The following is a 14,527-nucleotide window of genomic DNA, read 5'->3' as shown; positions in this document are numbered from 1 at the left end:
GCATTTTTAGCGGAAGCAAGTAATTAAAGCCGAATCTCCCACCCGGTGTTTCTGGGAGTCATGCTTTCACACACCAGGAAGTTTGCATATATTGAAGCAGTGACTGTGAGCTTGCTGAGACGACGAAAGGAGGCGAGTAACAAGCACAGAGACAATGTGTAATTCTCCCTCTTCTCTTCCCACCCACCCACCCTCCCACCTGCTAGCTACAAATCTATCAATGGCTGGCTCGGCCAGCTGCAATGACGAGTCACTCTTTCCGAGCTCTTGTCTGGCCGTGGGCTTAGTCGACTCCTCATATAGTTCCACTTAAAACCTCAGCAGCCTCGCCTTCATTGTTTATTCTCTACATTCAGCTTTGAAATGGAAAATTCAGATTGCTGTTAAAAGAGCAGCAGCGTGCGTTACAAAATGGCACTAACATATCCCTGTAATTAAGCCCATTTTGCTGTCGTTACTACCCTCACTTAATTATTGGAGCAGAATTGAGAATCTCTGAAAATCATCAACACTATGCCGACTGAATGTTAAGTTGCTACGTCCATAGGTTTTTGCTTTTAGTATTTACACAGTGTGAGATGAAGTGGTTGTCTTTAAACCCCAGCATCTCTCATTTGTTGTCTCACAAGCAAATGAGCAACCACACTGTGTGCCTACCTCTCTCCCTCTCAGCCTATTTTCTCCCTGTTGTCCTTTCTCTTTTCACTCAGGCTTCCCTGAGCAGGACCATCAGTCATCCAGGGACCTCTCTCTAACTCCCACCCCTGGCTGTTCATGCCTCATTCCAGATGTTTCGGATCTGGATCTTCGTCCTCCAGGAGATTCAACCTCTCCTCTTGTCCCCTCCTGACTCTCTTGTGAGGTTGCTTCCTTTCCATTTTGCATAAATAAAAGTTGACTGCTGCTTGTACTGTATTCAGTTGTACCATCCCTGTACCATCCCATTGTGCATTGTTAACTTATGGCAATAATAAATGGGTTGTCTTTATGTATATTAATGTTGGTAGTACAATTCATAGACTCCAGAGAATGAAATAATAATAACAATCCCAATTTAGCTGCTAAATACTCCATCATGTTCACCGGATGACGCTGTAGTCACTTAAGCGCTCTGTGGAGCTAAAAGAAACTTCATCAGTGATAACTTAATGTGCGTTCATCACCATAAAGTCGTTTCCATGTTAAAAAATAGCCATTTCTTCCATTAGTAATATATGAACATTAAAATAGTGGCACTTTAAATGTATCCGTTTTTATTACTGGCATCCGGATACAAATTTTTGTTTTGGCACAAATAGTCTATGTGTCATATTTAAAGGGACAGTTCACCCTAAGATTACAAATACATATTTTTCCTCTCACCTGTAGTGCTATGTATCACTTTAGAGCAGTGGTCCCCAACTGGTCCAGCCTCGGGGTCCACATTTGTCCTTAGTCATTAGTTCAGGATCCCACAGTTTAATACATGCAGCGTCACACCTATGTTTGGCCACGTCATTGCACTAGTTGGTTGTCACTGTCATGTAGATGTCTGTTGGTCACTCACTCTATAGTAGGAAACGGCACTTCAAAATAAAAGCTCTGTGCCGAAAATCTACTGTACTTACAAATAAAGTGTGTTTTTACCAACTTGACACATTCGTGAGTCACTTGCGGTCCATTTAGAATGAGCCGTTGAACCACTTTTGGACCACGACCCACCAACTGGGAACCACTGTTCGAGAGATGTCTGCCTTCTCTCCAATATGGTGATAAAAAAATATGACAAACAGCAATGTCTCTTTCCAGAAATCATGACCCCGTTACCCTAGATAATCCACAGATCTTGTTGTGAGCAGTTTCATGTAAGAACTATTTTCTTTCTACCAAACTACACCTGCCAACCGTATTACTGCGCAGGAGGAAGCATGCATCTACTCATGGACAAGAAGCTTGTGAGAGTGCAACACGTTAACATTACTGCCGACCACCTCGACTGAGCTGCTGCAAAGTTAGCTAGCAGAAGAGGCATGCTGGCTTCTGTATGGCGATACAGTTGGTGGTGTAGTGCTGTGTCATTGCTGTTGAGCCATCTAGTTCCATTATACTTAGAAAAAGACAGACATCTCTAATGTCAATGTCTACAACCCTCTGCAGCTCACACCAAAACAATCTATGAATAGCACTACCCCACTAAGAGGAAACCTGTGAACTGTCCCTTTAAGTATCTATCATCCAAACAAATAGCCTTGCTTTTCACATCCAACATTCAAATACTGAGGCTCTCATTCTCCATTATGCATGCCAGCATCTATGCTCATTTATTAGATTAAACATCTCAAAAGACAGGCTGAATTTTTGGCACCAACATCCTGTCAGTAAGCCTTGATTTTTTTTTTTGTTATTAAACATCCCAATGGGTTCATTTTTTGGCAATGTATCTTTTACTGCCAGGACTTGACAGAACAAGGGCAACACCCGGCAGGCTAATGAAAATCTAATACCAGTATAAACATAGATTAGTGCTTGCCTCAGTTGTAATTTTCAAACTATGTAGAACTGATTATATTTGAGGTTGTGCTTGCTTGTGTGCACTCTCCTAAATGCATGATGACTTACTCTCATGCATGATCTAATGGCGAAGACAGGAAGTAGATGCTGGGATTTTATTTCTGAAATTGCCCTTTGTGTTAATAGATTCCTGCTGAGCTCTTTGACTCACAAAACCTAGGGCCACTGTTGTAGCCGGAACGAGCTATAGAGGAATAGCTGAAGCAGCATGATATGAACACTGTGATGAAAATTGGTTTCTGACTGAGCATTATGATTGTGCAGCAGAAGCTAAATCCACCCCGTATTCAGACCATTTATTGTTATGATCATGTTAATATAGGCCTGATCTGCATATTTTTTAGATCTGTGTTGCAGTACATAATATCAGGTTGTATTATCAAAGGATTCCTGTGGGAACTTTGCCTATTTTCACCCTGAAAGAACTGTCACCTGTGTTATTTGACCAAATTAAATTCACAGAACAGAAGAAAAAGTCACTTTTGTTTCTCTGCAAGCGTTTGCCCCCCAGTGGCAGGGCAAGCTTGCGCTCCAACCCAGGTAATAACCTACATTGAGGAAGTCAGGGGAGGCGGCCAGCTGCATTAGCAAGCACACACAGGAGCAACATAATGAAGCGTCTGGAGTTTTGTATTCTATTTGTGAACAGAACATGCCCATTGTAGGTGAATGACAAAATTAATAGGCAGCAGCAACTCCCGACTGAGACTCTGCGCATAATGAGGTGTAAATCAGTCCTCGGTCAGTCAGCAAGCTGGGTAGGTGTGAGGGAGGGGGGAGGAAATAGAGATAGACTACTTTCTTCAACCCCATGCACAACACACATACATACAACATAGGTGTACATATGTGACCTGCATACTGTCTTCCTATTTTAATCTCAGAAGTACATGCATATTGGAAATGTCTTTATTTATTCTCTTTAAATCACGCTGGACTTTTAGAGTCTCCAGTTGAACTGAACATGGACATGTTTGGACTGTGGCTTGAGGCTTGATTTGACGCAACCATCCTGGTCTGAGCCACTGGGCCATCCCACAAGTCTTATTAGAAATTCAATACTGTAAAAACGTGTGTGTGTGTGTGTGTGTGTCTCTGTGTGTGTGAGAGAGGCTTACTTTGTCTGCCAGATCCTTTGATGCAAAAATCTCCTGTTGGTAGAAAGACAGAAAAAGGTGAAAAAAAAGAAGAAGTAAGAAAACATCAGGCCTTTTTCTTTTTTCCACATCACATCTGAACATGACCTCAATATGACCATGTTTGGCTTCATGTTGGTCCAAACTTGGTTTCTGTCTATGTTTAGACACTGATCATTGATGTTGACAGTTCCATGACCAAAACTGTCTCAAATAACATTCAGACACACTGAATCAGTTGCTTTGAAGAACATTCATAGTCTGGTTGTCTCCATTTTGGCAGCACTGTAGCATACTTATTAATTTTCAATCGGTTCTGCTATTATCAGGTCATTTAATGGCTGTTATCAGTGGTTATAAGCATCGTAGGGATGGACTAGAAGGGGCCTGCCACATCTACTATAAGGTCATAAGGCCATTATCAGGCCATGAAACGACTGGTGAGCGCAATAATTCAGACAGGAGCAAGAGAGGAAGGTGCTGGAGAATAAAAGGTGGGAGAGGGGTGATGGATGGATCAAACAAACACAGGACTTTCACCCAGGAGAGTTGCCATTAGCCCTGTTTCCACCAAACACTTTCCGTATGGTACCTTTGGAACCACAAGTCACACTTCAGACATGGTACCTAGACCCTATCCTTTCCACCTCAAACAGTACCCTTAAATGTGGGCGGGGTTGTTGTCACTCACTGCTCCGTCCAGCACTCACTGCATTTCCTCATTACCAGTGACACAGATGGAAGTCTGCACCTCTTTTATCGTCCACAGAACGAGGCTGCACATCGACATTTTCAGAACAAAATAAAACAGCAGTGAGAGTCTCTCTCCGTGGGATATTTAAAAATAGCGGGTTAATGCATTTAGTCCTTCTCAGGCAAGCTCAGGGGTTTAGTGTTGCCAGACTGCAGTGTTCACAGCTCCACCTTTTAGGACTAGATCTGTGTGCTAGGTACCCCAGGGGACCAAAAATGGGGACAGTATGGTTCCATTGGTACCATCCACAACTTTTGACAGTAGAAACTGAAAAAAAGCATACCGAACTGAACTGTACCGTCCGCTTGGTGGAAACAGGGCCATTGTCTCCCATGTGAAACCAAAAGTCAGCCAGGATGGTTGCTTTAGCCCCTTTTACACTGCCAGATTTTCCGCGAATGTTGGGCCATTTTGCCAACAAGTTGCGAGCGTTTAGACACACAGAGCTGGATTGGCGAGTTGATCTGAAGTGCCCAATTTTCCACCTTGTAGGGTAGACATATTGGCAGAACCCTTTTAGACAGAGGCGCCCTTCCACAACGGGAGGGGCTGTTGAAGACTTGTGGGAGGAGCTGTTGATGACGCCGCACGTACAACCCACTGGTGGTGGATAAACAGGAAACAGCTGATAGCAGCAATTAGCGAGCAGCTAATAGCAAGAGGGAAACGCAAACCTGACAGACACAGTAAAGATGAGCAACTGGGGAGACAAGGAATTGCGCACCCTCCCTGCCCTCGCAAACGAAGAGGCCATTAATCATCAGATGACAGGGACGGTGAAGGACTGGCCGACTAACGAGAGAATCGCTGAAGGACTGACCAGCCGCAGCTTCCCTCCCACGTCACTGTTTACATCACACACTGAGCTGCACGTTTTGTTACTTGCTCACGCCCCCCATTGCCACGAAAAAGACGCATTCTGTATAAACAAAAGTAGGTAGGCAGCATTTTGCTGTACTGCCTGATTTTGTTTTTATACTGCCAATGCTGAAAGAAGACTGATTGGGCTTTCCTGCAAATTTGCACAATTCCTGTTTAAAGATGGCTTTTGACTAAGGCACCATGATATGTTTATTCTAAAACTAACAAAAGTGAAGCCTAATGAAACTGTGACCGTTTCATTGAATGGCCTAATAATGGCAACTGTTTCACAACCTTGGATATGCAAATGGCTATTTAATGGGTGATAATGTCTGTTGAACATAATAGTAGGTGTGGCAGGCCCATCAATGAGGCTAAAATCTACAGATAACGGCAGTTAAATTGGCTGATGACATCCAAATCGGCTGCAATTCTTCCTCAAATTGTATCAAGAAATGAATCTACATTTTCGAACACTCTTCTCAACCTTGGAGCACATAGTTTGTATTCCTAGTCACTGGCAGTTCTGCTACAGCTCAGAGTAACTGAATCTCTTAGGATGTTCCCAAGAATGGCAGCAATTGCATTTGAAAGTCTGCATAATATCAACATCATATGACATCTGTTGTTTTCCTGTAGCATGTGCAGCGCATCCATTTAAACCTTGTTGCCATTACAATTCATTGCATCAGATACACAACAAAGAAAGAAGAAATGAGGGCCGTCTTGGTTCCACACACGGGTCATTAACAGCTATTCTTTATTCTTAGTGAAAAAAGCAGATGAAAGAGGATGAGTAGAGAGGAGGAGTACTGTACCCTGTTAGCCCATAGGCAAATAAAGAGGTGGATCCTGCTGTGCAAAGAGTTACAAATCAGACAAACGAAAAAAATCAACGACAGGAAACAGGGAGGAAGGACTGGAGCTGAACGGAAACAATTTGTTCAAGGCGGCGAGTTAGAACAAGTGAAATAAGGAAGAGTTTCAGTAAAGGGGAGACCAGAGAAGACATTTTACAGCTGGTTTTAAACTTCAACATAAAAAGTCAAGTAGAAACACACCGAGACCTGGGAAACAAGACACAAAGAAGTCTTTGGGTCCTCAGAGGACTGGCTGACCTTTCAGCTGGGAGTTGGGTTGAAAGCAAGAATAAAAAGAGGTTTACAGTGCTGGATGATGAGAAACAGTGTGGGTGAGATTTGTCATACCTCAGGAAGGCGGTAAGTGCTGTGACCCAAACACAGACACAAGCAATGGTACACACACATACACACCTCTGCATCAAACCTGATTCGACTAGTAGGTGCAACAACAGATTTTTTAACATCACCGAAAGATGTGGTTTGTTTCTGTATGTCTGATAAATATATTAATCCCATAATACTTACTTAATACTAGAGAGGGCAGTCTTTACAAACTTATATTGTACAGCAAACCCAACTTAATTCTTAATTCTACTGGAAGTCCAAAAGATGCCAGATATATAGGCTGGATTTTTGGGAAATGTGTATCCAATTTAGTTTGATGGGGTGAAGCAAACTTAAAAAAACATGTCTTGGGTTGAATATTTCGCTCAGGGTAAGCATCATTAGCTTGGATGAAGAGCTGGAGCAAGTAGTGACAGAATGTGTGTTGTACTGTAGTGTGGAATAAGATTGGTTTTCCTAGTCTTTAAGGCGTAGTTCAACATTTCTAAGCTAATTTAATTTAGCTAACTTGCTCCCCAGGCTGTGAATTTGCATTTCCTAGGAGAGCAAAACCATAACCAGCCCTACTCTCAGTCTGACTGACTCATTGCCTTTGGTGGCTGGGTTGGTTAGGTTTAGACAAGAGGAGTGGGATTGGCTGTGGTTAGGGTACACCAATCAGAGGCAGAGTAAAGCAGAGTAGGACAAAGCATGCCGTTGCTATGCTAGGAAATGCAAATTCACTCCCCAGGTTAGCTGTTTCCAGTCTTTGTCCCGAACAGACTGACTTCATACTTTCCAAAACAGATGTAAGAGTGGTATCGCTCTTCCAATCTAACTTTTGGCAAGAAAGCAAATTAAAATTATCAATCAAATAAAAATATCAAACTACTGCTTTAAATAACTACTTTTGCACTCCTATAAAATTGCTACTAATGCATCAGAACCACATGTCTACACATTCTTCCTCCTTGTCAAAACTAAAACCTACATTACCCAAAATGCAAACCAATTTGGTTGGAGATTTAGTTGTGCTTTACTAGCTATTGCAGCCTCGAGCAGTGTTGCCAACTTGGCGACTTTCTCATTAGATTTTGTGACTTTTCGGACCCCCTTTGCAACTTTATTTCTAATAAATGACACACAACCAATCATATTCAGAACATCAGAGGGAAAGTGAGAAATATATTCTATTTAAATTATTTCCCATGCATGATGCTCAGAGTAATTGCACTCCGTGGCTCTTCTGCCATTGGCGCTAAGTCCCTCCCCCTCTCTCCTCTGTGCAATAGGTGTGGGACCACAGACTGTATATAAAGGTGGATGGCGGTCTCCACTTACCCCCACTGTATGGAAGTGAAGCTAAAATATCTCTGATACAGACACTGCCACCTTGATGTGTCCCTTGGCCCATGTGCCATCTACAAACATGGAGAAGGCAGGCTTTATGACCTATACTGCAGCCAGCCACCAGGGGGCGATTGAAATATTTCAGCTTCACATATGGGGCGCTGTCATGTCGTCCATCTTTTTATACAGTTTATGTGAGGGACAGGCAGTTGGACAAGAGATGCTGCTCATCGTGGGAGTTCAGTCATAGTGAGTTTCTATGGTTATGTTGACGCTCCTGCTCTCTGGATTGGAAGCACTTGAAGCTGGCTCACTACAGTATAACCACCATAGCTCTTACGTGATTCAAATATTTTGTTGAGGATTTAATGCTTCAATTAATGCGCAATTATGTCACCAATATGCAAATGAGCATATGACTTTATCTTTTAGGGACTTTTGGAACTACTGCTACTTTCATTGGAAAAGAGTTGGCAACACTGGCCCCTGGCCTCAAGCAGAGATGAAGAGCTACAGAGATCTAACTAAGCTAACTTTTTTCCAACTCCACATCCAAGACTTTTCTTTTATTTACCTTTTTGAAACATGTAGTCATCAGACACAACCAAGGCTGACTTAAATTATATCAATTAAGGCAGTTTGTCTGACTTTGCGAAGCTCCTTCTGGAGCCACAAAAGGGTTAATACAACTTTTCTCACATATGGAGTGGCACTCCCCAACAACAGACTTTCATGTGTAAAACTTATTCCAAAATCTTGACCCCAGTTTACCCTGTGCTCACGAGCAATACTGTGCAGTACTCTTTCCACATACAGAACACATTACATTCCACATATGCTGTGTTTAATACGCTGTCATTCAGTGAGGCTTAGTTTAATGGAAGTAGTGCTATGGCTCTGTAACATCTGGCCTGAGCGCTGGAATCTAGATTACACTGCTCATTTACTGTGTACAAAGCTATCATACAGATAAAAATAGAAACTACTCAACTTAGTCTGTGCATGTATGAGCACCATGTGAAATGGGGCAAAAGAGAATGGAGGTGGCATAGATAGAAAAATGGGAAATGAGGACAGAAATGTGTCTCATTCATTGCAGGTACACATCTGTACGGAGGACAATGGTGGTGACAGTGCTAGGCGTGGAATATTGTACTATATATGGCTAAACATCATATTGCATATATTAAAACAGTCTGCAACAACTGATAGCAGAGGAGGAGAGAAAGAATTACAGGTGAGAGAGAGGAAGAAATGGAGAGAGAGAGATGGCATGCCTGAGTTATTCTAACTGTGTCTGGCTGAAACCATCTATGGGATTGATTACTGTGTCCTGAAGTCTGCCAGAGCTCTAAGTTAACACCAGCTCTCCACAAGACAAACACCAGGGCCTAATGAATAGATAATTGGATATAGATCCCATTAATATGAATGATGAAACAAGCGGCTGTGGAAACAAAAATAAATTGCCTTAACGTTATACTGGACGAACTTCATGTATCATGCAGCATTGAAGCAGCCATAAAAAAAACCCACGGAAATTCGTGGAAAAACTGCTCCCATGTGTTGCGTAAGGCTCCATTTGTCACGCATTCGGCGCTGCCCGCAGACACTTTGAACGATTGCTACCGGCAGATTTAACCGAACTGAAGTCACATAAAACTCAGAAGTGCTAAAGACTACAGCAGAGTAGAAAACATGTTTTCCACAGCAGAGTTTCAAGGGAGAACAACTGAGCCATTTGGTAAAAGTCCTACAGGCCAGTGTTTGCTTGCCAGCGGGAGCATCTCAGACAACTCAAACTGTCTCAAGAACAAAGCCGTTTGAGGCCAAGTCCTTGTCTGGGTCTGTATGTGTTATGTCTGTGCCTGATAGGAGCCATGTGTTGTGAGAATTTATGATGGAAGTGGCAGTGTTTGTGGGAGACTCAGTAACATTTTCCCTCTATTTGTTACCAAACTGAAGTGCTTATGATTGATTTTACAGTAAATAAAGCATATGATGTGCATTTTCAGTGTATGGTACTGCCCATTGTCTGTACTGTGGCTCAGGAGGTGGAGTGGCCATTTACGAATCCGAAGTTCAGAGGGTCAGTCCCTGGCCCCTGCAGTCTACATGTCTGGGGGTCCTTGGGCAACATACTGAACATAAAATTGCTCCTGATGGCTGCGCCACAGGTGTGTGAGTATTTATCACTTGGCAGGTGGCACCTTGTATGGTATCCGTGGCTACCAGTGTGTGAATGCTGCTTGAACTGGTTGCTATGATTAGAAAAGAGCTATATAGATGCAGTCCATTATATGGTGTAACTTGTGTGTTTACTTTAATCAGTGACTTTTGTTAAAGTGTCATTCTTTGTTTATTTACCTGGTTAAAGGTGTTTTCCAACAGATCATTCTCAGCAGCACGGCGGCTCTTGGGAGCGTCTGGTGGGCACTGCGAACACACAACAGACACAATTTAAGCCAAGGTATAAGAGCACTGCCGATGTCCAACCTGAATCCTGTGATTCTAATCTGGGCATCATGTAAAAATCTAACCTTACTGCAGTTGTTGTAAATTATAACATCTGTAATGTTGTAAGAATCCGTTTTTCCTGGGATACGTCCCTTCTTGTAGAAATAACGGAGACAGAAAAATCATGGCTGTATTTATGACAAGACAAACAGTCTACAATAGGGCTGGGTGGTATATCGGTTCATCCGGTATACCAGCACTGATTTTCCACATGATGTGAATTTTTCAGATATTGTCAGTCCATCGAATAACAGATAAGAGCACGATAGTAAGGACATGTCATATTGAGTGGGAGTAGGGACACCTATCAACTACATACCCTTTTTTTCTTATGGTTAGAACTTTAGAACAAAGCAAATGATAACCCACACTAACCCTTTAACAGAGAAAACCCCATGACACGCAATGTGTGACACATAAACAATTCAATAGACCTAATTGTACATTTACAGGTTTACACTGATGTGCAAAGACTAGAGGTGCGCCTGAGGAACTTGTGCACAAAAGAGGAGCTGCTGTTTGGAAGTTTTTTGGCTTTAAAAAATCCATCGTAAATTAGTTTGTCGGGCCGCTGTTGTTGCTGGTGGAGGTAACGCTATCAACTTACTTCACCGTCACCTCAGCAGAAAATGGGTTGAAATATGGAATTATTGTGGTTGGATTTAAGGCCCTCAGTAGCGCCAGCGGAACGGTAGAACCAAAGGGTCAGACATGGCTTAAAGCAGCATTTGCTTGAGGCACTGCCTTTGACAGAAAAAGCAAGTGGGGGAGCGACAATACAAAAGTAATAACACTCTTCCTCTGCAACGACATGCAGACGGATGAAAAAGAGGGGCTCAGAGCAATGATTAAAATACTAGATCAAGGTATGTCTTAACGAGGCGAAAACACTTACATAACCTAATGTTACACAACACTTACACAAAAAAATCATTTAAGAAATACCTCCTTGAATACCTAAATACTTTGAGTATATATGTTTATTGTGGCTAACTCTGCTGTCAGAGTACATCAAAAATATTTTAAAAACATGTATATACTGAAGGCTTTGATTACTGTGTTTCACTACAATTTCAAAATATTTTATTTTGAAAAATAAGCAGTGTTGAAGTTTCTGACACATCAGTTTTAAAGTTCTGTTTTTACTGTGTTCCCAGCAAGCAATAGTCATGATTTAAATGTATTGGCTATATTTAGCTCCGATTTAGTCTAGCTACATGTAACCCAAATCTAGCCGATTTAATTTTGAAATTGATTAAATGTAATTTTCGCCATTGTAGATGGCGTGCAGTATGATATTCAATCACGTATGGAGAGTCAACAGTAATTAAAATATGTTTATCTCCATTTTTTGGACATGGTCTCTACATAGCTGTGTAATTGATGACGTCTACACTTTGGCTATGGTTAGATGTCTACCAAATTTCAGCTGTGATTTAGCCTAGACGTCAGGTCTTCATGTAGACGCCTATTAGATGTTTTTTACACCAAAAAATGCTTGCTGGGAATTGTACTTTCCACAATAAAAAATTATATTATATTCTGCAACTGTTTAATGCAGTCGGGCCAAGCAAACCCGATAGCAAACAAAGTCTTTGGTATATTTATGATGGCATTGAAATGTTTTTAAAGGTACTCTATGGAGCCCTGATGGCAGAATAAGCCACTATAAACCTAAATAAAGGCCCAACCATGCAAAAAAATGAATAATGCAATTTAAAAAAATACAGTGGCATATCATGAAAGCACCAGAATCTTGGGTCATATTGCCCAGCACTAGTGTTCAGTCATGCTAGCAGCTCTGTGAGGCTGTACTTTAGCACTACGGTGTGTTAAGCTAACATCAGCAGGCTAACATGCTCACACTGACAATGCTAGCATGCAGATGTTTAGCAGGTAAAACGTTTACCATGGAACCACAGTGATAGACCAATATTATCGGACCGCAGCAAAAAACAGTACTCATCCAGAACTGGGTTTATTTAAATACATTTTTCAAATTGAAACAAATGTAAAACTCATAAGAGTGACATCTTATCGATGGTATGTTAACCAGAACCAGATCATTTCATTGATTTCCAGACCAGCAGATTGCAGGTAGTGAGGGTGGATGGACAAACTGCTTCCACATTCATCCTTAACACTGGAGCACCCAAGGGCTGCATTTTGAGCCCCCTGCTGTACTCCCTGTACATACATGACTGTGCACCCACCTCCGATGACACAGCTGTGGTCGGCGTGATCACAGATAACAATGAAAAAGCCCACCTGAAACAAAGTAGAGGATCTGACCTGCTGGTGCCAGGACAACAATCTGCTCCTGAACATCAGCAAAACTAAGGAGCTGATAGTGGACTTTGGAAAGAGGCCGGAAAGGAACTATGCCCCCTGAATGTCAGTGGGTCCTCGGTGGGGAGGGTGGATAGCTTCAACAGCCTGAACTGTGAGCTGAATACTGACTCAGTGGGGAGAAATGCAAGGCGCAGGCTGTTTCATCTCAGATGCTGTCGGAAATTCTGGGTATTCCCTCAAATACTTGGGGATTTCTATGTCTGCACCATCAAGAGCGTCCATATGGGGAACATCACAGTCTGGTATGGAAACAGAATCAAATAGGACTGTAAGTTCCTGCAAAGTGGGAGCTGAGGTCCGTAAGATAGTTACACCAGATCAGCACTGAGATGCTCAGGAACAGCCTCTAACCTCAGGGCTGCAGGGATCCTGAAAAAGGTCACTGGCGATAGCAGTCAGGCCACAATGTCAGAGCAACTGACACCTAGCAGGTCTATCTCTTTCCTTTGTGTTTCAAGAGGCTGTAGCCTTCACGGGTGTGTGAGCATGCAGGCTGGTGTCTACATACATATGCGTACACATGCTCCTCCACTTCCCATTTTCAAACGCAGCTTGCAGGGAGCCCTGCAGCACACATGCCTTGAGCAAAGGAGAAGAGGTTTCCTTCTTCAAACCCTCTAATCAACAATTCCACAGCATCCGGTCCTCCCTCAAGAGGACTCTACAGTTTCAAAGTTCTGAGGGAACTTCTCACCCTATTTGTATCCCTCTCAAAAATTCATTTGGTAATGAAAAAGACACCTACTCATGCACGCACAAGCACAGACACCCTGGAGAATTCTGACAAAAAGTTGGCTGAGCACAAAAATACCTCCAGCTTAAAAATAAACCCAGGAACTGACTGTTTGCAATTCTTTCCATACCTGAACAATCACTTGCTCTGTTTTTGTCTGTCTAACAGAAACATGCTGTTGTATTTAGGTCCAGTGAATCTGTTTTCTATTTCTCTGAAGCCTGCAAACAGTAACTGCACAAAAAATACACATCAAGAGAAGGCAAAGAAAGAGAAATATAAAGAAAAGGAAATAGTGTGGAAAATTGTATTTCTGAGGCTGCAAGAGAGAGCAAGTGATACTTTCAATTAGGCTTTTAGTCACACTTTAGAAGTACAAACAATATTGGCAAACCGCAGTTGATGTGACATAATTACACACAATGGAATTACTCTGAGCCCCAGTCTATTTATATACATACTACCCTGTGTTAAACAAAGCTTTTGAGGAACACTGTGTTAACCAACATAAGACAGGCATTTTTCATATTTGCCAAAGGTTAAGTTACATAATTGACAGAGTGCTATGCAGTAAGGGCTTTCCCACATATCACAATCTAAGTTTTTCCTTCTTCCTGACCACCTCAAATGTGTAGGAAGTAAATAATTGAGCATAACACATTATGAAGATAAAGTGTTGCTGATTAACAAGAATAAGCCTCCAGAGCAAATGCAGAGACTGTTTATGGCTGATTATGATAACGCAAACTCAGCTCTTCTTGCAGCTGTTGCACAGTTACCTTCCAGCAAATAACTAGATTAGGTCTGGATTAGGTTTCACTGAGGGAAGACGTTGCTCCAAATTTCTCCAAGCAAAGTGGCTGGCGCCTGTTGACTGAGGCTTAGATTTGTGTGAGCCTGAAACCTCTAAAGAAACAAATTTGAAGCCAAAGCAAAGCATTTTCCCCCGATGATGTTGCTCCACTCATACTCCACCTTAGCTCCATGTGAAGACTGGGGTAAGACCAATACTTTGAGGTGGTAAGGGACTTCATAAGAGGTCCAAGCCCCTTATGGAGAAACATGAGATTGACACTGCTCTCATATA

At 42.1% G+C, this 14,527-nt stretch overlaps 1 protein-coding gene across 3 annotated transcripts in view; it reads right to left on the bottom strand.

The window, feature by feature from the left end:
* Positions 1 to 14,527, bottom strand: part of col16a1 (collagen, type XVI, alpha 1) — a 90,807-nt gene that overhangs the window by 40,772 nt on the left and 35,508 nt on the right. For all 3 annotated transcript variants that reach the window (XM_049602674.1, XM_049602677.1, XM_049602675.1), the window contains exons 8-9: positions 10,206 to 10,274; positions 3,669 to 3,701 (exon numbers count right to left, since the gene is read on the bottom strand). In XM_049602674.1, the coding sequence (XP_049458631.1) occupies positions 3,669 to 3,701; positions 10,206 to 10,274 (102 nt within the window). The remainder of the gene's footprint in view (positions 1 to 3,668; positions 3,702 to 10,205; positions 10,275 to 14,527) is intronic.

This window comes from Epinephelus fuscoguttatus, linkage group LG17 (assembly GCF_011397635.1).
Source record: "Epinephelus fuscoguttatus linkage group LG17, E.fuscoguttatus.final_Chr_v1".
Lineage (NCBI taxonomy): Eukaryota > Metazoa > Chordata > Actinopteri > Perciformes > Serranidae > Epinephelus > Epinephelus fuscoguttatus.
Note: the sequence above shows the minus strand (reverse complement) of the source record. Positions and strands in the feature narration are given on the sequence as shown.